At 35.4% G+C, this 26,633-nt stretch overlaps 1 protein-coding gene across 1 annotated transcript in view; it reads right to left on the bottom strand.

Annotated features, from left to right (window-relative positions):
* The window catches only part of LOC106712201 (serine/threonine-protein kinase Genghis Khan), a 47,398-nt gene that overhangs the window by 181 nt on the left and 20,584 nt on the right, over nt 1-26,633 (bottom strand). The window contains exons 20-47 of the mRNA XM_045684623.1: nt 26,132-26,242; nt 25,457-25,570; nt 24,899-25,012; nt 24,185-24,289; nt 23,701-23,803; nt 23,380-23,608; nt 22,843-22,961; nt 15,970-16,023; nt 13,369-13,475; nt 12,218-12,268; nt 11,543-11,662; nt 10,929-11,027; nt 10,232-10,402; nt 8,947-9,041; nt 8,105-8,231; nt 7,451-7,591; nt 6,547-6,751; nt 5,778-5,944; nt 4,979-5,171; nt 4,545-4,733; nt 3,826-3,918; nt 3,139-3,261; nt 2,303-2,402; nt 2,036-2,177; nt 1,152-1,224; nt 1,003-1,066; nt 397-496; nt 213-295 (exon numbers count right to left, since the gene is read on the bottom strand). Coding sequence (XP_045540579.1) covers nt 215-295; nt 397-496; nt 1,003-1,066; nt 1,152-1,224; nt 2,036-2,177; nt 2,303-2,402; nt 3,139-3,261; nt 3,826-3,918; nt 4,545-4,733; nt 4,979-5,171; nt 5,778-5,944; nt 6,547-6,751; nt 7,451-7,591; nt 8,105-8,231; nt 8,947-9,041; nt 10,232-10,402; nt 10,929-11,027; nt 11,543-11,662; nt 12,218-12,268; nt 13,369-13,475; nt 15,970-16,023; nt 22,843-22,961; nt 23,380-23,608; nt 23,701-23,803; nt 24,185-24,289; nt 24,899-25,012; nt 25,457-25,570; nt 26,132-26,242 — 3,390 coding nt within the window. The 3' untranslated portion in view covers nt 213-214. The remainder of the gene's footprint in view (nt 1-212; nt 296-396; nt 497-1,002; nt 1,067-1,151; nt 1,225-2,035; nt 2,178-2,302; nt 2,403-3,138; nt 3,262-3,825; nt 3,919-4,544; nt 4,734-4,978; nt 5,172-5,777; nt 5,945-6,546; nt 6,752-7,450; nt 7,592-8,104; nt 8,232-8,946; nt 9,042-10,231; nt 10,403-10,928; nt 11,028-11,542; nt 11,663-12,217; nt 12,269-13,368; nt 13,476-15,969; nt 16,024-22,842; nt 22,962-23,379; nt 23,609-23,700; nt 23,804-24,184; nt 24,290-24,898; nt 25,013-25,456; nt 25,571-26,131; nt 26,243-26,633) is intronic.

The raw sequence follows: 26,633 nt of genomic DNA, 5'->3' as shown, positions 1-26,633 counted from the left end.
TGTCCAATTACGTCGAACGACTTCCATAAGCGAAAAACTCGTCTAAGAAATCTCCACAAGCGAGAAAAATATTACGATCCTTGCTTGATTATATTAGTTATTTACATAAATTTATTAAGATTTTAACTAACAAAAAAAATACAAATTGTCCAGTTTTCAGATCAGACAGATCTCTTATGTCTATCAATGTAGTAGAACATATAAAAGCTCACCATCAAGGGTCCATAGGATGTGGGGGCGAAGCGCCACAGCTGCTGTCCTCAGAGTGTAGGCCTTCGCCCATATCGGTGCCCACCTGTAAAGTATTTAACGTGTAAAGCTGAATGTAATGTGAAAAACTGAAATGTGTAACGTGTACAGTTATATGTAATGTGTAAAAGTGTAACGTGTACACACCTTCAGCACATCGTGTAGAGAGCTCATGCTGCCCAGACTGAGCGGAGTTATAGACCTCTCCAATAAGGAGCCACTTCCTTGTGACCCTCCACCAATAGACCTGCGAATATATTTACATACTAGCTGTCACCCGCGACTCCATCCACGCGAAAATAAAAATAAATACTTAATTAGTAGCCTATGTAATCGTCTAGACTATGTTCTACATCTGAGATACCTTCTAACAAAGATCCATCCATTAATAAATTCGCATTTATAATATTAGTAAAAAGTAAGATGAAGTAGAAGCGACTAATCTCTGCATTTTACTAATATTATAAATGCGAATGTTTAAATAGATGGATGGATGGATGCATGTTTGTTTGAAGGTATCTTCGGAACGGGTCAATAGATCTTGATGAAATTTTGCTCAGATGTAGAACATAGTTTGATAGAACTTATGTATTATCTGCTAGAAGTTATTTTGTTTTTTAAGTATGCTGTATATATATGCCATGTGTAAACTTTAAATATATTAAAAACTTATGGTTGTTTGAGTTCATAGTCTTTGATTGGTAGAATGAGAGATCAGTACATCGACATTTTACATACATATAAACATATTACCTGTCCATGGCTCGTGTCATCGTATCTCCGGCACCATCAGTTGTATCCCGACGCCGCCATGACCCTAAAGATCATAACATTTTATTTATTACCACACACATTCGTTAAATTATCACTAAACCTAAATAAGTAAATAAGTAAGCCCCAACCATTATAAGATCCGGTGCCATGCGATATTGTGAGCGGCGACGTCCGCTTGCTGCTATCCCGACTGCCGTACAACTGCACAGAAAAAAATACTATTAATGTGTAATAATGTCTGTAATCCTTGTAATGTGTAATAGTGTGACGTGTAATGTGTAATAGTGTGACGTGTAATGTGTAATAGTGTGAGGTATAATGTGTAATAGTGTGACGTGTAATGTGTAATAGTGTGACGTATAATGTGTAATAGTGTGACGTGTAATGTGTAATAGTGTGACGTGTAATGTGTAATAGTGTGACATGTAATGTGTAATAGTGTGACTTGTAATGTGTAATAGTGTGACATGTAATGTGTAATAGTGTGACGTGTAATGTGTAATAGTGTGACATGTAATGTGTAATAGTGTGACGTGTAATGTGTAATAGTGTGACATGTAATGTGTAATAGTGTGACTTGTAATGTGTAATAGTGTGACATGTAATGTGTAATAGTGTGACGTTAATGTGTAATAGTGTGACTTGTAATGTGTAATAGTGTGACATGTAATGTGTAATAGTGTGACGTTAATGTGTAATAGTGTGACTTGTAATGTGTAATAGTGTGACATGTAATGTGTAATAGTGTGACATGTAATGTGTAATAGTGTGACGTGTAATGTGTAATAGTGTGACGTGTAATGTGTAATAGTGTGACATGTAATGTGTAATAGTGTGACTTGTAATGTGTAATAGTGTGACATGTAATGTGTAATAGTGTGACGTGTAATGTGTAATAGTGTGACATGTAATGTGTAATAGTGTGACGTGTAATATGTAATAGTGTGACATGTAATGTGTAATAGTGTGACGTGTAATGTAATAGTGTAATGTGTGCACAACGTGTACTCGCCTGCTGGTGATGGTCGTCGGCGGTCTCGAGTGTGGTGGGCAAATCGAGCAGCCGCTGTGAGCGGATACCGTCGCCGGGGCCCATGTGTGACACGTGGGCAAAGTTCGTAGGCGCTGAGATGAGACGGGACCTACGCTCTGATCTGGAAAATGAAAAACTTGTTTAGTATATTATAACTCTATCTAATGTAACTACAATATTTAAAGTTATTAATTGGTCAAATCGTTTATATTTCTCTTCTTAATAGATTACAAAATAACGTCTTACAATCTGTTATGCGCCTCAATGGCCTGGTGCGACTGTTCCCGCACTGAGAACCTGCGCTTGTTGCTGCCCCAAGACGTTGTGTCCAGGTTTAGTGGACCCTCTGCTACAAATATAAACAAAAAAATACATATTTTTTTAGATTTAATACGCAGACCGAATAACTTGTGAGTTTACACTGTCGAAACATCCACACTAAAACATATAGTCAGTTCACATGTTTTACGTAAATGCTTTGAAAGTCAATAAGTTTTGTAACATGTTATACGTCGTGAGAAATAACTTGTCATAATTTTACTATAGTCAAACTAAGATATATATAGTTCTGTGACAAAGACGTACTGTCTCAGTTAGTTCTATCAAAAATGTAAAACTAGTGCATAGAAAGTGACATAAAAACAAGGCATGACAGCTACAGTACGAAAAGGATCTTATGACAGTTTTTAACGTTGACATGGGGAGCTACTGAGCTGTCATATTAAAATTTGACTTATGTACGCCTAGTCAGATATCCTTGTCAGTCTTGGACAAGAATTCAATTGAACAAAGAAGCCAACAAAATTCACGATTATTTCAGATATCCAATATATTAAAATTGCCAAACTAAACGATAATTTAATTTTTATTTATCACTGTTCGTATGCACTCTACCGATTTGGTTTACTTAGCTTAATTTCTACCCAAAGGTTGTCTGGCAGAGATTGCTGCTTAGCGATAAGACCACCTTTTTTAATTTTGTGAAAATCCTGATGTTTTTTTTTGTAACTCCATGATAGTACACAATAAAGTATATTTGTATTGTATTGTATTGTATTGTATTGTAATTAAACACTACGTACCTGTAAACAGCGGTCGTAAGTACACAATAAACGGCGCTGAATCTGAAGAGAATGGGAATCCATTGCTCCCCGCACCACCGACGCACACAATGTACCCGCACTCGTCGAGTGGACGGGAATTCGCTGCAATACACATATCAATTTAATTTCACATACACAAAATTACACATTACACATCTGATATATGCGTACACAAATGAAAGATGTAAGTTTGCTATTGAATACATATAAAACCATTAATTATATATAAAATTACACAAAACATATGGAATTTATATAAATTAGAAGAAATCAATATATTATAGATAATTTTAATTTAAGGTAAAGTCATGAGTTAACTTTCTAACAATCCAGTTGTCTTTTCCTATATATAAAACAAAAAATTTAACTTACTGATAGGTAAAATATGCATTTTGATGTACATTCGAACCTCGATAAGCGATCGTCCAAGGGACCGCGACAATTTTTTCGCTTGTAAAAGCTTCTTTCTTACTCGAGTTTCTCGCTTATTCAGATTGAACTATATTTAATACTATCTTTTTATACTTTCCTATGTCCGTCTCCTAGTTCTAAGCTACCTGCCCACCAATTTTCAGTCAAATCGATTCAGCCGTTCTTGAGTTATAGTGTAACTAACACGACTTTCTTTTATATATATAGATTAATGAATTATGTACTATAACTTACGTAAGTTAAGCGTCTGCACCCACTCGCCAGACTCAATCTCGTAGATATCGATATGAGATGAGGTGAATATCATCAAGTGAGTATCATTGATAGCTGAAACAAACAATATTATATGTAATTCTCAAATTATATGTCAAAACAAAAGTATACAGTCATATTCAGCCGCGTTCAGTCTTCCCCTACTTGAAATCTACGGCGATTTCGTCTGTAAAATCAAATACAGACAGAGACAATTTACACAGTCGTATACGATGTTCAGTCGTGTCTAGTCATATTCAGTCGTGACAAGTCTATGTATAGCGACTGTTCGATATAAGTGTCCTTATTATATAGTACTAGTACTACAAAATAAACCTGTTAAGTCATCTACAGTAGCGTTCAGTCTTACCGTGATAGAGTAACTGCACTGGCTGTATTTTGTCCACTAAAATTCTATAAGATCAGTTGTATTCAGTCATGTCCAACCTCACCATAAAAAAGTAACTACCATAATAATATTGTTCAGTCATGTCCAACCTCAGTCAAAAAGTGATTATTATAATACAGTCTTGTTCAGTCATGTCCAACGTCACCATTAAAAACATGACTTCCATAACAGTATTGTTCAGTCATGCCAACCTCAGTCAAAAAATGACTACTATAATACATTCCTGTTCAGTCTCATTCAGTCATGTCCTGTGACAACTAACACAAAGTTGTTCAGTATGGTGAATACTGACCGTGGTACAGCGGCTGCGCGGTGTACATGATCTCTGCGTCTCTGGCGCGCATGCCGGCGCGGTCTACGTACAGCGCGAGTGCACTGAACACGAGCAGCCAGTCACCGCCCGACGCCTGCACAGCGCACAGCGGCCGCGCCCCGGAGTGTGACAGGAACATGTTCACCTGGTTCTCCGGGTGGACTAGAGCTGACAACATATATACATTTATATATATATATATATAAACACTAGCTGTCGCCCGCGACTCCGTCCGCGCGGAATAAAAAAAATGCACACAAGATAAAAAAGTTCCTATGTCCGTCTCCTAGTTCTAAGCTCGACCGAACTTGAGTTATAAATAGTGTAACTAACACAACTTTCTTTTATATATATATATATAGATTATATATCCTTTATTTATATAAACCTTTAATACAATATCGTGTACTCACAGACAGCAGGTTGGTCCTGAGCACGACGAGGTTCAGGCAGCGCGTGCGCAGCAAATCCACCTCTGTAGCCGAGCACGAGGCGAGCGCGGCTCAGTTGTACCGACAGCACTGCGCCAGGTGCGCGCAGCTCAGCCACGCGACGTCTCCGTGCGGCAGTACGAGTTATCTCGTACACGTATACCACCCACGAATTCTAATAAATACCATCATTGTGATTTAATTAAATAAACGTCATTTTAAAAAGTGATGTCATCTTACAGTGAAGGAAAAGATCGTGATGCTGCAAATATCTGAGAAGAAATTCAATGATATGTGTGAAGTTAACCCGCACTAGGTCAGCGTCGTTGACTATGTCCTAGTCACTCCTAACTTAGGGTAGGATTTGAACCCCACAGTGGGGACGTATAGTGAGCTGATAATGAAACGTCATTTATTGTAGATTTCTTATTTTAAACAAAACTTTAATTTGATCTAGATTTAATTAAATCTAGAATTTAGAATTATAATATTAAAATTAAATGAACTTTTATAAAGTTAACTACAAATTTATACTTGTATTGCTAGTACTATCAGAGAATCTTGCAGTATTCCAATTTAAAAAAGAAAGTCGTTTGAACGTTTCATAAGCATTAAGACCACAGCGACAATAACTAATAAGACATAGCTTTTAATTATGTCTGTAAAAAAAATATTATGGCATCGTTTGTGCAATTCAATACCTGTAAATTTGTAAGAAAGGGACATAGTTTAATAACACCGCGAATAGCCCTGACTGTACTTGTGATACAACATATCTCACCTGTCGTTTACATACAACAGCAAATCCGTATGTAGATGCACTAAGTTCACCCACAGCGAGGTCAACTGCACCCTTTGCCTCCGCCAACTTCACACTCTCCACCTCCGGACACTCCAGAGCACGGATCGGTACTAAACGTACATGACGTCCGCGACCAGCTATCACAACTGTAGACAAATTATTATTATATATTTTTATTATTTAAATCAAATGGTTTGAGAATTTACTTTAGAGAAAATCCTGAAAAAACATGAACACAATACTTTTTATTTAATAAAATATCTAGGCCGAATCGGAGTGAAGTGAGTGGTCGAAAAAGTAGGTAAAAGTCATTGTGAATTTTCAAAAAACTTCTATTACATACGTTGTCTTTGGAACGGGCAAGCAGACACATTCGTGCAACAGATATTGTTGCTGGTGTCTCTTAGGCGCAATACACATTGAGCCCGCCGGGCCGCCATATGTCGGCAACTTTTTGTCGGCGGTCTAGTTGGCGGCTTCACTTATTACAAGTCGGAAAATTTGGTCGGCGGACAACTGAGCGCAGGCGTACCTAAGTTGGTAACACGCGCGGGCGCGGGCGCATGTTGCCGACATAATTCTTTTCATACAGGCCGCCGGGTTGTGTCGCCGGACTTTGTCGGCGGCCCGGCGGGCTCAATGTGTATTGCGCTTTAACTTTGCGTGAGTCACACAGAACACATAACAAGGTATATTAGGAGGTAGCGAGTTACGAGGCAGTGTAGTTGAGAAGACATGACAGTGTTACCTAGGAGCTGTTCATGAGGTACATATCTCATCCTGGCGACGGGGGCGTGTGCTCTGCGCGGGACCAGCTCAGCTCGCTCGAGGTCTATCAGCGCCAGTCCCGGCTCTCCGCCGACACAGACACGGCCGCGCTCCAACACGCACGCGCACGCAGCACCGCGCACCAGGGCACCGCTCGCGTCTCCCAACACGCACGCCGAGTACACCTGCACCATACACCAATATCTTACTTATATTATAAACTAGCTTTTACCCGCGACTCCGTTCACGCGGAATAAAAAAAATGCACACAAGATAAAAAGTTCCTATGTCCGTCTCCTAGTTCTAAGCTACCACCTCATCAATTTTCAGCTAAATCAGTTCGACCTATCTTGAGTTATAAATAGTGTAACTAACACGACTTTCTTTTATATATATAGATGCTAATGTTTGGACCAGTGATTATCAAACTTATTTCTTTCACCGCCCCTTTTGAAAATCAATTACATTTTAGAGCCCCCTAATTTATATTCAGCCCTAAAACTTAAAAACCACAATTTCATTACTTTAATTAATTTCAATGCCCCCCATTTTTTGGGCCTCTTATCGCCCCCTCCTAGGTTTCAAACGCCCCCAAGGGGGCGTTATCGCCCATTTTACGACGGAACGACTGAACGGATCTTGGTAAAATTTGGCACAAATGTAGAACATAGTCTTGATAAGGGATTCCCAAAGTGGTTGATTTTGAACTTAAAGCATTGCTAATTCTAACTCTGTCTTCTATTGACCTAAGTCAGAATTAATAATAATAATTGATCTTAAAATTAGTTAATTTAGCCATAATATTACTACCATCACTATTTTAACTATAAACAAATCGTTTGCTTGTTGGCAACACTGTTATATAAAAAACCAGCAACACTTACACACTTGTCAGGTAGATTGTTCCTCTTCAATATCCTATGAAGTTCACTCAAAGCTACCACCCATTTAGTCTTCTCACTCTCAGACTCCGCCAGCATCAGTGTGTGGTAACGCTTGCCACCTTCTAGTTGTGATGTTGATATCTGTTGCAAGATAAACGTAGGTTTACATTGTTGAACAACTTGTTGAAAACATTGTCAATAGTCATACTGTTTGGTAAAAAAATGTGATATATAACTTTTCCCATAAGAGGTCATATAAAAAGGGGGAGGGGTCTCAAATTTTGTGACAACTTTTTTTTCAAAATACGACTTTTTATATCTACTATTGTAAATTAATAATGTAAAAAAAAAATCAGATTACTGTTTTTTTTTTCAAATTTCACCAATGTGACAAAAATTACGTGACGTCACATTATTAGGTAAGGGGGGGGGGTAACAAATGTAAAAAGTAACAAAGACGTGGGTAGGATCAAAAACGAAACCCACATAACATAATTTACGGAACACAATTAAAAGCATTTGATATTAATTAACTAAGAAATCAATTAATCTAAGATTTCTTATGAATATTTGAGCAAACTATTAGTCAATTAATTAACTTATCTATCAAAATGTAATATAATTAGCAGAGATAATGTAGAGCAGAGATGTTACCCTAAATATGCAGGGTATGTCTCGTTTGCTGGCGTGTATGACGTCAGAGTCCTTCACTGACGTCACACTGAACTCCGGGTCCCTCATGTCCAGTACTTGACTCACACATACTGATGGTAACGCGTTTCTATAAATATATACAAAAATATATTACATTCATTTATATACGATACTAGTAGTCGCACGCGAATCCGTCTGCACTGAGTTAAAAAAAAAATATTCTTATATATAAAATTCTCGTGTCACGGGATTCGAACTTGAACTCCTCCGAAACGGCTTCACCGATTCTCATGAAATTTTGTGAGCATATTCAGTAGGTCTGAGAATCAGCCAACATCTATTTTACATAACCCCCCCCCCCCCCCATTTGGTTTTTTTTTAACTGCGCGCGGACGGAGTCGCGGGCGACAGCTAGTAATCTATATGTTCTTCCAGATTATATTCTACATCTATGACAAATTTCATCAAGATCCGTTGAGCCGTTTTGGAGATATCTTCAAACAAACATCCATCCATACATCCAAACATTCACATTTATAATATTAGTATACACTAAGGACGATCTTTAAAGTTTCTGAGTGAAGTGAAAAAGTATTAAATCTAAATTAATTTAACTGTAATCAAAAGACATTTAAATTGGTGAGAGGCGCTGCTATCATAGTTGGTTCTTTCAAAATAAAAAATCTACTTAGTCATATAAAATGACATGACAGCTAAAGTACAAACAAGATCTTGTGACATTTTTTGACATTAACAGGAGGGCGCTAGTGAACTGTAATAATTTATTTTGAACATTTAAACAATTCATTCAAGAGATAAAATCAATCAAGAGATAAAAGTACCTGTCTTGTGAAATATCGTAGAGGAATAGTTTGAAATCGCAGACGACAACAAATTGTCGCATCCAACCTTTCTTCACTCCGCCCGGCTTTGGTACCTGATGACAAATATTTTTAAGTAAATATTTTGTAAAAAAAAAAAAAACTTTTAACCGTCACTTGTAAGCGAATTACTAAAAAAACTAGTAATAAAAATAGCCTATGTCACTCAGAGTTAGTGTAGTTTTCTAATAGTAAAATATTTTTTGAAATCTGTCCGGTAGTTTTTGAGTTTATCTGTTACATACAATACTAAATCTTCCTTTAACTTAAAAAACTACGGACTATTAGTTATAGTAACCTTCAACTTTGTTTCCTCCACATATAATTTGATCCGTCTTTCCCATAAGAACTACTTTGAAAATCTTTGATCTTCATATATGAATGTCCCTGTCAGCTATTTTAGCCATAGTAGGTACCATTGCTATGGTCCTGGTGACTGCCTGTGACTGTGTGATGTCAGCAGTCGCCTTTAAGGTTCTCCACTGAGAGGGTTTTAGTAAATAGAAATCTCACATAACCATATTTTCCCTCAAAATACAAGGTACCTTACGAAGATTTCCTTCCCAAGACAGTAAAAAGTATCACTGCTATAATATTATAATATTACAAAAAAAAATCATTTATTACCACAAAGATACAAGATAAAAAAATCACAGCACATCAATACATAGTATAAAACAAAGTCGCTTTCGCTGTATGTCCGTATGTATGCTTAGATCTTTAAAACTACGCAACGGATTTTGACGCGGTTTTTTTTAATAGATAGAGTGATTCTTAAGGAAGGTTTGTATGTATAATAAATGCATAATATAGTAGAGAAACACTGATAAATTTAAAGGTTTCTAATGTGATGTCGTAAATAAGCACGTTTTTTTGCGCTTATATTGCAAACGCTGGCTGAACCCTACGAGATAGACCAAAATAATGTACTACAGTATTGTTCACCTTAAAAAGTTCAACAAAAAAGTCCGCGATGGTATATGTCTATCTCTTAGGGATAACCCAGCATAACCATTTTTATTCTTTTACGAAGTGATTTTAAACAATACAGCATTAATCCTTATCCATTTAAGTACCTTAAATAAATTGTGCATTTATTCTGTAGTAGGTATATTTTGCATTGCACCCGTGCGAAGCCGGGGCGGGTCGCTAGTATAAAAATAATTAAAGAGAAATGTGGTAAAAGGGCACAACTCTTAAACAGTCCCTGCGCTGGTATCAATATTGGTCCTTCGAGTCGGATTACCTTAACATATCCCTCGTAAGCAGTGCCCTGTCCGCGTGCGGGGTCAATGCCGAGAGGTCTGCGGCTGCGCTCCGGCGGCAGCGGGCAGCGCGCGGCCACGCGGGAGCAGCACCGCGTGTGCACTGCCAGCCCGCACGTCTCGCACACCACGCCTTGACGTGTCAGACCGATCTGACACACGGACACAATATATAATACATTCGACCAGTGATAGACGTCAGCAACAATACCTGTTATACACGACCACAGACACAGACACAACCAAGACAGGCCTTCAAGTGGAATTAACTCCGCATACAGTCGCATGAGAGTGCATTGCGGAGATCTAATAGTCCTCTTTTCATTCCCACCCTTTTCTTATAAGGAAAGGATGGGAAGAGGATTTGATGGAGGAGTAGACGCAAACAAAGCAAATAGTCTTAATCGTTGGTATGATAAATACGGTCAAACCTGGATAAATAAAAGTTCAAGGAACACGAAATTTGTCACACGTATAGATGTTTTTCTCTAACCAAAGTTTCTCGCTTATGGAGGTAGTCCATCGTGAGCAACAATGACTCTCACTTATCCAGGTTTGACTGAATTTAATTTAATTTAATTAGGATCGGATCAACACTTCTCTTTTGAATGTTATCTCACTCCTTTCTCTTTCATGTCAACTTTGAATCTTCTATAAATCTATAGACAAAAGTCTCACCATGAGCGAAGTGCAGTGATTGCATTTGGTGGGACTACTGAATGTTCTTACAAGGAACTGATGGATCTTCTGCTTGCCGCCTGGACCCAGAGATGGATCCTGCAAAATTAAACAAACATGTAACAAAACTTTTGTATTAATAATATTAGAAAGAAAAATACCCTATCACAGACACCATAGACATTTTAGAGGATGTACCCTAGAAATTTTTATAATAATTACTAATATTATAAAATGCGAATGTTTGGATGAATGGATGTTTTTTTTTTAAGTGTCTCCAGAAAAGAAGCAGGAATGTCGCTAAAATTTGACGCAGATATAGAACATATTCAGGAAGAACACATATGTTACTAATTGCATTTTTAAGACCGGGCGAATGGAGTCCCGGGCGAATGGAGTCGCGGGCGACAGATAGTTATTACATAAAACAATGTAACATGTGACATTGTCATTAGTTCCAATCAACACCACAGTTACCAAACACAATCAAATCAAATAAGCACAAAATGCCACGGCTCATAGCCTATCCATATATAGCGGTCGATGTTCCTGAACCTTTGTCTTATTTATAAAAAAAAACAAGTGATCCTATATAAAGCCGATGTTCAACTCACCGTGGACATTTCACTGGGCGAGCTCTTACTGGATGCGGGTGAAGCGGCGCGCTGCTCCAACTCGTCCGGCGACTCCGCAGACCCGCTCAGAGCGGTCGACTGCTGTGAACCGTACATCATCTGAAATTGTTGCACAATCTGGATATACGTTGTAGAAACACTTTAATATAATGTTTATTATAAATTTGTAGACAGATTTCTTTAAGTACATTTGAAATTGGAAAAGCGAGAATTATTGTCCGGTCGCGACGGACGACCTCCGAGTGCGAGATACTCGGTTTAGAGAAATACCTCTATGAGCGAAAAAATATCGCGATCCCTTACTCTAGCTTGTCTACATTCATTTCAAAATTAGACTTTTTATTTTATTTTTAAAGTGCACTGGGTAAAAAGCAATCCAATAGTCAAAATTTAAAATTTCAAGTATTTATACATGACTTTTTACAAACAATAGAAATGTAAAATACATTTTTCATTTCATAATTAGATCTTACTTTGTTTTGCTTCAAAATATTATATGTTCTGAATAAACTCGCATTACTACAAAATTAAAATAACATTGAATAACCAACACCAAACATAAAAAGGTTAAATTAAAAAACATAGATTGGCAAAAGCTTTGGAAAGGATTGAAAAAAAAAACTAAAATAAAAAAAAGTAAAAAGGGGGAAATACCTTAACATTGCAACAATGCTGAGCATTTCTGTAACGGTATTGCGGCGACATCTGTGCGCAAGCGATTAAAACATAGCTTAAAAAACATGGACGGAAACAAAAAAAAAGTTTAGCAAAAATGTTAAAACATAAAAAGCAACAAAGAATCGTAATATAAAAGACAAATATTACAGTTTTTTCATGAAAAATTATTTACTTTTAAACGTATTTCCATTTTTTTTTATCCTAATTTTTGTTATTTAAACTGTAAAAAACGTAAGCTTCAGTTATCAAATTAGTAAAGTTTGTGACCATGCTCTGTACGTTTTTTTTATATTAAAATGTACAATGCATTATATATTTTATTAGTTACTAATGTTAACAAACAAATATAACTGAGTATTATGTGAATTAAATTACAGTGAAACTTGGTTAAGTGGGACCTGGATAAGTGAGAAACCTCCATAACTGGAACTCATGCTGAGGTCCCAACACTTTGGCACTGAATTACCTCTGTTAGTGGGACGAGGTAAACCTCTATATCTGGGATTTGTTCTTTAGATTTATCATCATAGTTACCTCTATAACTGAGACAGCGAGTAAATTTTATATGCATAAACCTCTGTAACTGAGATAACATTGTTTGTTTACTCATTCTTATTCTACCCACAAATTCCACACGTAATTCCAAGTACGTAAGTACAAATTTTGAGCTTCAATTACCTCCAGTTTTAGTTTCGCTTTACTATCATACAGATGTTTATTTGAAAAATGTCAAAACGAAAGCTACAATCGTTATCATTACGTGAAAAACTGAAATTAATATCCGTTTATGAAAGTGGGAAGACACGCGAAGAAGTTTGTGCCGAATTTAATGTGCCAAAATCTACTCTTTGTAGAATAATTCAGAGTAAACATAAAATTGAATCACATTTACATACATAACAAGTTATTTTATTTAATGATCGCACCTGTATAACTGAAATAACCTGTATTCTCACCTCTATTAATGGAACCCTCTGTAAATGAGACAGATATTTATTTATACCTGTATATCTGAGACACTGGGTAAGTGGAATACCTCTATAAGTGAAACGACATTGCAGGTCCCTTGATGTCTCACTTAACCAGGTTTCACTGTATTATATTATCAAATGCATTGAAATACCGACCTTCTGTTCGTTGTTCATAGAGGCTACATTGTCGTAATGCCTCTCTGTAGGTGCGTCTTTTAGGAACTGATCCAAATAACTCATCTGAGATGGTGGACGGTCCAAAACTGAAAACATCATATTTAACTTCAACACCAATTTAAAAATAAAAAAAATAAATAAAGATAAACAATAAAACACATAAACCAATCCCCAACCGAAACCACGTTCACAAAAGGTACAAAATGAAACACTAAAAAATATATATATGGTGACAAGTATATACGAGTACAAAAGTGTTACAATTTTTTTTTTTTATTAAAAATTACGTCATATTAGACAACACTTTTACACTCGAAATATATTATAATGGAACGTATTTAGTGAACAAAAATTTCTCCAACTACGTACATGCACTGGACATATACAAAAGACGATATACACTAAGCCACCATTCACACAATACCAGTGTTATAACACATAAAGTAAATATTTACATAATATACGACCTGTGTTTATCCTAGATGCTACATAGTTTACGGAAATTATAAAGTTATATGATACTAGCAGTCGCCCGCGACTCCGTCCGCGCGCAGTTAAAAAAAAAATGAAAAATAGATGTTGGCCGATTCTCAGACCTACTGAATATGCTCACAAAATTTCATGAGAATCGGTCAAGCCGTTTCGGAGGAGTACGGGAACGAAAACTGTGACACGAGAATTTTATATATTAGATGATTCTGTTGAAATTATTCACATCTATTTTCTAATAATTTTGTTACATATTCATTATTCATAAAAAAGTGTAGTATTGAAATTTAATGCCAAAGATATTCAAACTTGGCAAAATTAATTGACTACCTAATATTGTGTCAGAACCCTATGAAAACTACAAAACTAACTCTATGTGTAAAATAAAAAAGAATCGAGTCGTATCTTATGGTGTAGGAATTTAAGTCAGAAAATCATGTAGAAATAAATTACTCCATACAATGTTATTGACTATAAAAATATAAATAACTATAGACTATTTAAATAACACAAAATAACGTGTGAATGGTGAGCATTGGCCGTACTATAATAGAAAGGGTTTACAAAAACTGTAGGAATAAAACTATACAATTGTGAAAAAAAATATTAGTCAAAATAACTATGCGTATACAAACAAGTGTTAAAGAAAAAAAAACATATCGCTTAGCACGTTATCTAGTGGTTATGTAATGGACATATGCGGGTGGGGTGAAAAAAAAAATATTCAACAACTTTTGTATGGCATTGTACTATTTTTGAGTAAGCGTATTTTTTTGAAACAAAAATCAACTTTTTTCCTATTTCTTTTTAGTTGACAAAATCGAGTTTTTTTTTTATAATTCCCGAAAAAAAAATTTGTCTTGTAATAATTTTGCGGTAGAAATAATCGTGGAATCTTAAATTACTATATCTTTTATTAAAAGATATAAAATAATATTTTTATAGTGTTCAATGTCACATACATGCCACCGCAAAAAGCTTAAGCAAAAAGCGAAGCGATTTAAATGGAAAAAAGTGTATCAAATATTGGAGTAATTGCAAAAAAAAATTACCCAAATCACTGTTTTATGAGTCTTTAGTTATTTTTTTCAGAAATTAAAGAATAAGTAAAATAGATAAATTAAAAATTAATTAAAACTATATTTTAGTAAACGTTATACTAAAAAAAATTATAAAAGTGCAACACTATTTTTTTTTCTTTTTAGCTTCAAATATTTGACTGAAAACTATAAACAAATTAAGTAACATACACAAAGACAAATATAAAATAGATATTTACATTTTTGAAATATAGTTACTTGTGACGTAAACTAGATTAGAAAACATAATTTTGCTTCACTCATGTCTTAGAGATGCAGCATAGCATTTTTTATAACTAGCTGTCGCTCGAGTCTCAAAGTTTCAATCCAAGGATTAAAAAAAAAATAGTAGCTTAAGGCATATTTTAGTGAGATCCATGAAGCCGTTCTGGAGATACTTCCATCCAAACATTAGCATTTATAATATTAGTAAAAAGTAAAAAAAGTATAATTGTTAAATGTAACAAACTTATCATATGGATAAAATAGAAAAAAAAAATTCTAGACTCAAAAAACAGCGATTTTATATTACGTTTCAAATATATTTTTTTTATTCTTTACACTTGCTCGTATTTACAAAATGAATTCCAACAAAAACATAAAAAAAATCATAAACTCCGCACAAAGGTAAGAAATTTATTAGAGCTTTATATTAATACAATTTCTGTTGTTAAAAAAAATTGATTTTTCAAATTGTGTGAATGATACCTAGTGAATGACTTGAATGTTTTAAGAGTGAACGATAAAGTATACTGGAGAACAGAATTAAATATACACAAACATTATTAATATAAAAAGAAAATTGCAGAATTAGCCTTAAAGTTTTCTATATTTTTTTTTTCAAAAAAAAATCTTTAATTCCGATCCACCAATATATAATACAAATTTAACTAACTATCACATATTAACAACAGACACTGTAATACACAAAAGGGGGTAAACATACACAAACAAAATCTACCTCTAATAAGACATTATTATAGACAAACTCTTAGACTATAAAACAACGAACCATTCTCTTCTTTGCCGCTCCAATACGTCGAAGATTTGGCAGATCCTTGCCTCGCTGCTTGCAACAACTTTGCACTTTAATGCACCGTACATTAAGTTCATTTTACATTAAACGCCAATAGCCATACAATGCCCAAAGATTAAGGGTTCGTCCAATAGTCAAAGGTTTAAAACAACTTTCAGACTACCCTCCAAAAATTACGTGTATTATTTACTATATAGTAATATTGAATTTTTCTAAATGTTATTATTAATTTAAAAAAATACACGCGATATTTCATTTTAGTCCCACATCCTCGTAATGTTTAGTAATTTATGAACGAACCCTAAACCTTTCTACTGTACTCTATTCTAGTAGTTACTAAATAATAGGTCCCATGTTAAGACCCGCTAAAATAACTAATGCTCCACTCAGAATTGAATAAATAATCAGTCCCTTAGTTATCATTGAATGTGGTAGACAGATATCTACTTTGTTCGGGATTTTTTTAACGCAGATTTTTATACAAATACGTCTATAAGTAACTATTACAGCATACATTTTTTCGGTAGAATAAAACAAACTACATATAACAAAGCATTACAACTTTAATATCATATTATATACAAGAACAATATACTAAACATATAAGTTCCCATTATCTTATTTATACACATGCAGTGCGCGTGGATATCGTAAAAAAAAAACAAAAAAAACTCGATGTAAATGCATAGTAAATGTAAACTTAAAAAAAACACAAACAGTATATAAGAAAAATAAAATATTATTTCCGACACTACCTGCCTTATGTAAGTAAAAAAAAATTAAGATTTTTTTCATTTTTTAATACCAAAAAAAATTGTATAGTGTAGTGACTTAAGACGGAAACGGAGTGTTAAAGAATAGATGTAAAAAATAAAACTGTTTGTAAGAGAATTAAAGCAAAAAGTTCCAACACTAATTTTTTTTTTTTTTAATTTTTCATCTCTGGTAAATTCGTTTTCAAACATCTGTGAGTGCAATTTTGTTTCTTTTTGATAGCAAAAAAAACATACTCTTTTACTTTCACTTTACATTTGAAAAATTAATAATGAAGGCTGTAGTGTCGAAAAATTACAAAAGATTCTCTTAACAGAAACAATAAAATGCACCGAGATTCACTAAAACTGATCAAGTTAAAAAAAATACTTCCACGTTGTGCTTTAGTTCTATAGTTATATTTAAAAAACCGTACTGCACTGTATTTACGTCAATAAATAAATCAAATTTTATTAAGACTTAAAAATGATAGACGTATCTCGAATTCATAAATTTGCAATGACACAAAATGTCATCTTTAAAATAAAAAAAAAAACTTATATGACTAGTTCGATTGGAAGGCGTATTGTAAAAACAAAAAAATAATATAAATGAGAAAAAAATCTTTGGCAATATTCGTATCAGACTAGATTTCGATTTAAGGACTAGAAGTTTTTTTTTTATTTTGGAATATTACATCCAATATTATTTTTTAAATTAAATTGTTTAAAAATCATCGATGGATTCATAGCACCAAATGAAAATTAACATTCATTTAAAATCATACATATGATGATATAATAAAACTGCAACACCCCATATACACGAGGTAACGCCCAAAAACAATGGTATATACGGCCTGAACCAAACACGAACTGTCATACAAAGCACAACATAGAAGTAATAAAGAAAAAAAAACAACATAAATAAATACAGAAAATCCACGCGACGTAAAATAAATGCCACATTAATACAGTTACATTCACATAAATGCAGTTCGCGGTTAAAAATTAAAAACAATAAATACGGAAACGTAAAAACAAAGTGTTCCATTTTTGAAATGGCGCGTTATCGAAATCACAGTTCCAATTTAAAAATTCACAGATTAAAAATACAGATTCACAAAATCGACCATAGAGTCCATAAAGCCACCAATTGTGAACAGAATACAGATTATAAATATAATCCCCGGCAATTATTTTCGTTTTTTTCGACGCGGTCGACGTTGCCCTTTGTGGGGGGAGCCCAAAAATCCATTTGACGTCGGGGGGCGAGCGTGTGACGTCACGGATACGTACATTTGACGTTATATTATTTGCGTGTATTGATTGGGGTGGGATTGTGCGGAACATGTAACGAAAACAAAAAGAAAAGGTGCACTAAATAAACATAATACTTCTGTTATACAGGATGTGCTGAAACTTATATATATAATAAATAATAATAAATATATTAAATAATATTTATATAATACGCTACTAAATTTAAAAGCAAAATTGTAGCCCGGAAGCAATAACAATACAAGTGAACTTGATTGATTCCATCAAATAACTAACAATTAATTGACACTCATGCTTTCAAGCAAGCCCAAAGCAAATGCTATGATAATCCACAATCTTAAGGTACTCAAATTGTTTACACTTTCATGAGACATAATAATTAATTAACAATGGTAGACGTAAGCAACAACAACATCTGTTGCACGAATTGGCTTCACCTGGTGAAATACCACGACCACACAGAAGACAGGCCTCAAGTGGAAGTAATTCCGCGTACCGTCTGATGAGTGTGGTACCGGAGGCCTAATTTTAGTCCTCTTTCCCTTCACATTCTTTTCTAATTAGAAAAGATTGTGAAGGGAAAGTGGATTTGGCGGAGGAGGGGACGCGTAGGAAGGGGAAATATACTCTTTCTGTGCGTCCCCTTCTCCATTGATTAAATGTAGGCAATGCATCTGCATTTGCGTATGTCTATGGGCAACGTTACCCTCGCTTTTTCGGCGAATTCAGGTGATCGTTTGCTCGTTGCCAGCATTTAACGTGTTAAAGGGTTTAAATCAGTGTTTCCCAAAGTGGGCGATAACGCCCCCTTGGGGGCGATAACGCCGCCTTGGGGGCGATAACGCCGCCTTGGAGGCGTTTGAAACCTAGAAGGGGACGATAAGAGGCCAAAAAAGTCAAAGGGGGCGGTGAAAGAAATAAGTTTGACAATCACTGGTCTAAATGATAAGGGATTAAAACAGCTTTACATATTTACACTAATCTGAGAATGTCATCGTTTTTATATCTATAATTATGATCTTATTTTAAACAAAAGGATGCAATGCACTTTGACTAGTTTATGACAATATTCGATTAAAAAGTATATGGTTATACTTTAAGCAAGCATAAAATTAATTTTAATCTATTAAAACTTACCTTAATAGAAATACAGACTATATACAAATAATAAAATTGGAGTGTATTGTATGTTGGAGTAGTATAATCTGCTTAGACGCTGAGATGTGCACTGGTTGTTTTAGTTTTATGAAAGTGTACGTCAGTCATGTGTCAAGTATTTATATGGTCTTTCAAGAATAAATTTTCCCATGTAAACGTGTGTTCTTCATCAGGTTATGGGCCCAGAAACGCAGTATTATCAGGTTATGGGCAAATAATATAAAACGTTTTCATAATGACGGCTCAATCAGTGCGAATAGAGTTACTGGATAAAGAGAATTATGAAACGTGGAAAATACAAGTTCAAGCATTGTTAACGAAGACGGAAGGTTGGCAATACGTAAGTGGGAAAAATGTGAGACCGTGTTCAACACCAGGTAATGAAAAATTATTAGATGATTGGTTAGCTGCAGATGAAAAAGCGAAGGCAGATCTGATTTTGTCAATTAGTCCGAGTGAGTTAAAGCACGTAAGAGGGTGCATGACTTCACGAGAGGTGTGGTTGAAACTCGAGTCTATATATTATGCATCGAAAGGACCTGCACGTAAAGCAATTTTATTGAAACAGTTAACATTACATCGTATGCAAGAGGGCGAGGATGTGCGTGAACACATTTCAAAATTCATGGACGCTGTAGATAAACTGAATGATATTGGAATCGAAATACATCAAGATTTGTTATCAATATTATTGTTATATAGTTTACCAGCAAGTTATGATAACTTTAGATGCGCAATGGAATCCCGCGACGATTTACCTACGGTGGATATATTAAAAATAAAAATTTTGGAAGAGGATAGCTCGAGGCGACAGAGTAGTAATACTATTGAAATACAAGGAGCTATGTATGCTAAGAGAAATGGGACAAGACATAAGTCATTCAAGAACGTCAATACTGTATCTAATTCCGGTGGTATATTCAAGTACAAATGTTACAAATGTCATAATTATGGTCATAAAGCTAGTGATTGCAAAGTAAAGAAGAAAAATTATGAGATAGGATGTGTAACTGTAGAACAAAACAATTATGAAACGTTTAATTGTAATGGTTTACCAAATAATTTAATACGCAATTCTTTTATTTTAGATAGTGGGTGCACATCTCATCTCTGCAAAGATCCTGAAATTTTTGGTAAAGGGGTTTTTCCGTATACTGCAAAATTAAACTTAGCTAGTAATCTGTCGACAGATGTCAAAGGTAAGGGTGATATAAATTTCGTAGCTTCAAATGATCGAGACAAACGTCAAATTCTGCTTCGCGATACTTTGTACGTTCCCAATTTAAGAAGTAATTTAATTTCAGTTGCCAAAATTACTGAAAATGGTCATAATGTTCTTTTTAAACGTGATGTTGCTTATGTCACTGACTACAAAGGCATTATTAAAATGACAGCTGATCGTGTGGGTAACTTATACAGAGTGAGAGAAGTGAAAAATAGAATGAATGACGCGTTAGTTGCTATGAATGTGGATGTACGTTTGTGGCATGAGCGTATGGGTCATTTAAATGCACGAGATCTTATGAAATTACTGAATACTTACGGATTTGATGTTAAGACAGAGGACATGAATGTATTATATGACTGTGAAACATGTACGAAGGGAAAAATGACTACACTACCGTTCTTGAAGACGAGAGGCCCATGTAATACTAAATTAATGATTGTCCATTCGGACGTGGTTGGACCAATGAGAACCGAATCTCTCGGTGGAGCAAAGTACTTCGTTACTTTTATAGATGACAGTACACGTTGGTGTGAAGTGTACTTGCTCAGTAAGAAAAGTGAAGTATTGAACGCGTTTAAAACATATAAAACTTTTGTTGAAAAACAGTCTGGTATGAAAATTAAAGCTCTTCAGTCTGACAACGGTGGCGAATACTGCAACAAAGAATTCGATGTCTTTCTAAGTACAGAAGGAATTCAACGTCGTTTGACGGTTGCACATACACCTCAAATGAATTCTGTAAGTGAGCGTATGAATCGTACTCTCACAGAGATGGCGAGATGCATGTTGTTATCTTCGGGACTGTCTAGTTGTTTTTGGGCTGAAGCTGTGGCAACTGCCTGCCATATTAGAAATCGCTGTCCGACTAATACTTTTAATGGTGACACGCCGTATAACAAGTGGTATGGAGAACCAGCTAATATTGAGTACATGCGATGTTTTGGTTCTAAATGTTTTGTTTTAGACAAGACGCCTAATAAAGATAAGTTTGTCGCGCGTGCTCGAGAAGGCATAATGGTGGGATACCCACGAACTTCTAAAGGATATCGAATATGGATACCAGATGAACATAAAGTTGTTATTGCACGAGACGTGAAATTCCAAGAAAATCATATTACCAAAATCAATGAAATTTGCGGAAGTAAAGAAAGCAATGTAGATGGAAATGAGATTATCGAAAAGGATAAGAAATCAAGTGATGAATCGATCGTTGATATAGTATTCAATAAAGAGACGATATGTGATGATATTGAAATTGATCATGAAAATAATATAAATGATAACAATGATAATGGCGATGCAAGTGAAAATGCAACTGGTGGAACAAATCAGATTATACTAAAAAGAATGCCTGGAAGACCGAAAATACAAAGAGGTCAACGTGGAAGGCCTAAGAAGTTATATAATGTTAGAGAAACCAGTCAAGAAGTTAATCAAAATGAAATGACAGAAAATACAACAACGCAATATGATCAAGAAGACAGTGAAAGGCTTCATGAAAATGAACATTTTGCTGGAGCTATAGAAATATCTATAGATGAAGCTTTATCGGGTGACGAACGCGAAGGTTGGATTGAAGCTATTTCGTCAGAAGTTCAAAGTCTAACTAAAAATAATAATTTTGATATTGTTTTGAAGCCTGACAACTGTGATGTTGTAGGATGTCGCTATATGTCTTAATAAAGAAATCGGTAGCTACATCGTCGATGGAAGCTGAATATGTGAGGAAGCTGAATACATGAGCCTGGCAGAATATATATGAAAGAGAGTATATATTTGAATAGCTAATTAGCTGATGTAGGTTTGGATGAACTTGCTAAAGTGGTGATGCATGTTGACATTAGAGGTGCGATTTGTTTGGCTGAATTTCCTAAACGTAGTGTACGTCCTGTACGTAGTGTTATGAAGGAAAAATATATAACCTTAAGGCATCTGTCAACCGATTTAATGATAGCTATATCCAAACATTTACTTTGTGTAAAAGGTTTAGGGCTCGTAGATAATGCAGATTAAAGGGGGCGTGTTGGAGTAGTATAATCTGCTTAGACGCTGAGATGTGCACTGGCTGTTTTAGTTTTATGAAAGTGTACGTCAGTCATGTGTCAAGTATTTATATGGTCTTTCAAGAATAAATTTTCCCATGTAAACGTGTGTTCTTCATCATTGTAAACATGGAAAAAAACTTATAAAAAAAATGTCAATCCGTAAGGCAGCATATGTTCCGGGTTAAATCCGGAACAGCTGGACTTATTTTGACGGTACTTTGATTGGAATGTAGCTGATGTATGCGGGCATGTTATAGGCTATTTTTTTTTATTATACGCGAACAAAATCACGAGCGATCGCTAGTCAAAAAAACGTAAACAAATGTATCAATCAAGTCCACTAGTATGGTAGATGTGGTAGGTGTGGTAGGTGTGGTATACTCACATGAGTTGCCAGGCTGCACAGGAGTGTCCAGCTTGGCCTGCATGTCGCGGATGTGCTGCTCCTTGCGCTTCATGTCGTGTGCCAACGTATCCAGACGTTGACGTGTCTCCATCAGCTCCCTGATACGTTAGCTCAAAGTAACTCTTTACGGTGGAGGGGACACATAGGAAAAGTCCTCTTTCCGTGTATACTCTGTCGATTAAAGGCAGGAAAATCTGCCAATGTTTAACTAATGCTAAATTGAATTCTCGCAAGCGTTTGCTTATTTGTTAAAAAAAAAAAACTACATTGATTATTGCTGGAATAAAACAACTAGAAATTGCAAGTATACCTCCAGATAAGATGTTCATGTTCACATTTATACGCTAAGTCAAATTAGTGATGATTGCTTTTTTCATCACAACCAAACAATCTCACATCACCTCATTTACATCATCATTTAATTTATGAAAAAATCCTGCTAGAAGTACCAACAATCAATTCGATCATTAAACCTGTAGTGACCATCACATGTCACCAAGAGACTGGTATCCTCACCTCTGACTGGCGAGCAGTTCCGCCCTGGTCCTGCTGAGCTCCTCGCCCACCGCCTGCTTCGCCTGTATCTCTGAGTGCAGCGACGACTGCAGCGTGAGGATCTCCATCTTGTCCAGCTTCTGCGAGCGTCTGTTGCGCCATCCTCCCCCAGCCCCGCCCCCCACACCTCCAGCACCGCCCACTGCTGGAGGAGACGACGGCGGTACGATACCAGACCGACCTGAACTAGCTGTTCAACAATTACATAAAAACTATAATAATTGAAGTCTAAAATCTAGACCCGTAGAATAGATATTTAAGTACCAGCAAATTATTTGTTACCATGTTTGAGATAATCCAATTCCTCAGTCATCTTGGTGGCGAGAGCCTGAAGGTAGCCTCGGGCTTCCTTTTCGTCCGCAACCCAACGAATTATATCAGCTATCTGAAATTAAATATTTAAATGTTACTTTATCACTCAGAGTAATTCATTAATAAGAAGCCCTTAGGGTAAGGTTTAATATAAGAAAAATTAAGGATCATTTGCTACAATTAGTGTATAAAATCTTATTAGAAAAGATTTTTTTTAATATCTATATATATTTTACTATGTATTATAAATACGAATGTATGGATGGATGGAAAGATGTTTATATTAGAAGTTATCTCTGGAACGACTGAACGGATCTTGATGAAATTTGTCACAGATGTAGAACATAGTATGAAAAAACACATAAGCTACTAAGTTTTTTTTATTCCACGCAGACGGAGTCGTGGGCGACAGCTAGTATGTATAGATATAAATTAACTAAATATATTATGTCACCTGTGTCTCCCAATGCTGCATTGTATCTCTCTTCGCTCGTAACTCTTCCAACTCCATCTCCATTTGTCTCCTCTCCGTCTGCCATCTTCTGCCGTTCTCAGCCATCTGTGAATACATTATTCAAGAGGTTAATCTACGAGTATATCTATATATATATAGTCAGAAAGTCGTGTTAGTTACACTATTTATAACTCAAGATCGGTCGAACTGATTTAGCTGAAAATTAATGGGGAGGCAGCTTAGAACTAGGAGACGGACATAGGAACTTTTTTATCTTGTGTGCATTTTTTTTTATTCCGCGCGGACGGAGTCGCGGGTAAAAGCTAGTTTTATATATTTGAGAGACAAATCTACAATAATCTTACCCATTAATGGACTGTGATAGTGGCATTAACTTTTTAACTACACTATTAAAGTCGATTGAATATAAATTCAAAATCTATTTCTTACTAATATTATAAATGCGAATGTTTGGATGGATGTATGGATGTTCGTTAGAAGGTATCTCCGGAACGACTCAACGGATCTAGATGAAATTTGGTATAGATGCAGATCATAGTCTGGAAGAACACTTAAATTACTTATTATGTTTTTTTTAATTCCGCGCAGACGGAGTCGCGCGCTACTGCTAGTAATATACATAAAAAATTGATGAAGTGTTGAAAGGTCTTATCATTAGATTGTTTATATTCAAGTTTAGACTAAATTACTTACAGCATCTAGATCTTTAGCCAGCTTCCTATTGTCGTTGATAAGCATCTGCTTGTCCTCGCTATCAGATAACTGCTCCAGCCTGCGACTCTCCAACTTTTCTTTTGATGTTTGTAGCTGTTGACACATAAAGTACTGTTATTTCATTCTATTTCAAGAAAAAAAGAAAGGAATAATATAATATGTTAAATAAAAAGCAAAAAATAAAAACTGACTGCATGACACTCTGTGGACAATAAAAGACACTATTTGAATGACAAACTTAGATGTCAACTTATTCTTTCGTTATGATCATAATTAATTAATTAAGAAACGGCTTAACTCACGTTTGATCTTCCGGTGACGGCACCGACTAGTTTCGGACCCATCGGGGGTCCATCTTCAGGGCGAAGATCAAACGTGAGTTAAGCCGTTTCTTAATTAATTAGTCAACTTATTATTCTGCCACCTTACAAAAAAAAATAATAATAAAAAAGGATGTTTCTGAAAAAAATTATAATTACTAACCCCCCTTAAACAAAAACCTCTCAAAGTAACATGTCCAATATAAATTGAGCTGACCTCTCTATTGAGCACGTTCCTGACGGCGTCTCCCTCCTGCAGCTGTTCTCTGAGAGCAGTCAGCTCCGCGTTGTACCGCGCCTGTTGCTGCGCCAACGACTCCTTGTACTGCAGCTGGATTTAACACCAACGTATTTAATACATAAGAATATAGAGATGATAAAAGTATATTGTGATTTTACTATGTAATGTTTTCTTATTAATTTTTATTTTTTCTGTATTTTTTGAAGTAATTTTAAATTATATAATTTATATTATATTTAATATTAAGATATTCCTCTCATGTATGGTTGGTGACAGGCAGACGGCCGGCTGTAAAAAATTAAACCAAAACTTTAAGGTTTATAAAATCTTGTGTCGATCCCACGTGAGTGGGAAAAGGCCAGGGAGATGATGATGATGATTTTGACCAATGAGTTAGCTGCTGCACAGTTTAATGTTGCCATTTTCATAATTTCGAAATTCCATAAAAATATTACACAATATAAATAATAAGCTTGAACAGTTCAATTACTAAGAGAATTCAACCATAAGTTGCAAATTAATTGCTCAGTGTTGCAACATAGATGAATTTCAAATGTTAGCAAATTTTTGCTCACTGGCAACCCTTGATACTTTTAGATGCCGTCTGTGAATATAACAAAAATGTCATAATTATATAATAATAAATAGTACCTCTAACGCCTCAACATCTGCCTGTAACCTGGCAACATCAGCCGCTGGTCCGGTGGCGGCGGCCATTCCCTCACGCTGCGACCTCAGCGTCTCCTCACGCAACTTGCGCTCCTATCACATACACATAAAGTACAAAATCGCTTGTTATGACACAATCTTCCCTCGCTTTCTAACAAATCACAATTTTTATTATCTAAGACTTTCGTTTCCAATATACAATATGCTCCAAAATTATTATTTCTCATAGATGTACAGGGATGTCCGAGAAATCTTAAAAACTTTCTAACGTCTATACTTTAGATCAGTGTTTCCCAAAGTGGGCGACAGCCCCTTGGGGGCGTTTGAAACCTAGGAGGGGGCGATAAGGGGCCGAAAAAATAGGGGGCATTGAAATTAATTAAAGTAATGAAATTGTGGTTTTTAAGTTTTAGGGCTGAATAAAAATAGGGGGCTCTGAAATATAATTGATTTTCAAAGGGGGCGGTAAAAGAAAATAAGTTTG

The sequence above is a fragment of the Papilio machaon genome, chromosome 27 (assembly GCF_912999745.1).
Source record: "Papilio machaon chromosome 27, ilPapMach1.1, whole genome shotgun sequence".
Lineage (NCBI taxonomy): Eukaryota > Metazoa > Arthropoda > Insecta > Lepidoptera > Papilionidae > Papilio > Papilio machaon.
The sequence above is the reverse complement of the archived record's forward strand: the minus strand, read 5'-3'. Positions and strand labels throughout refer to the sequence as shown.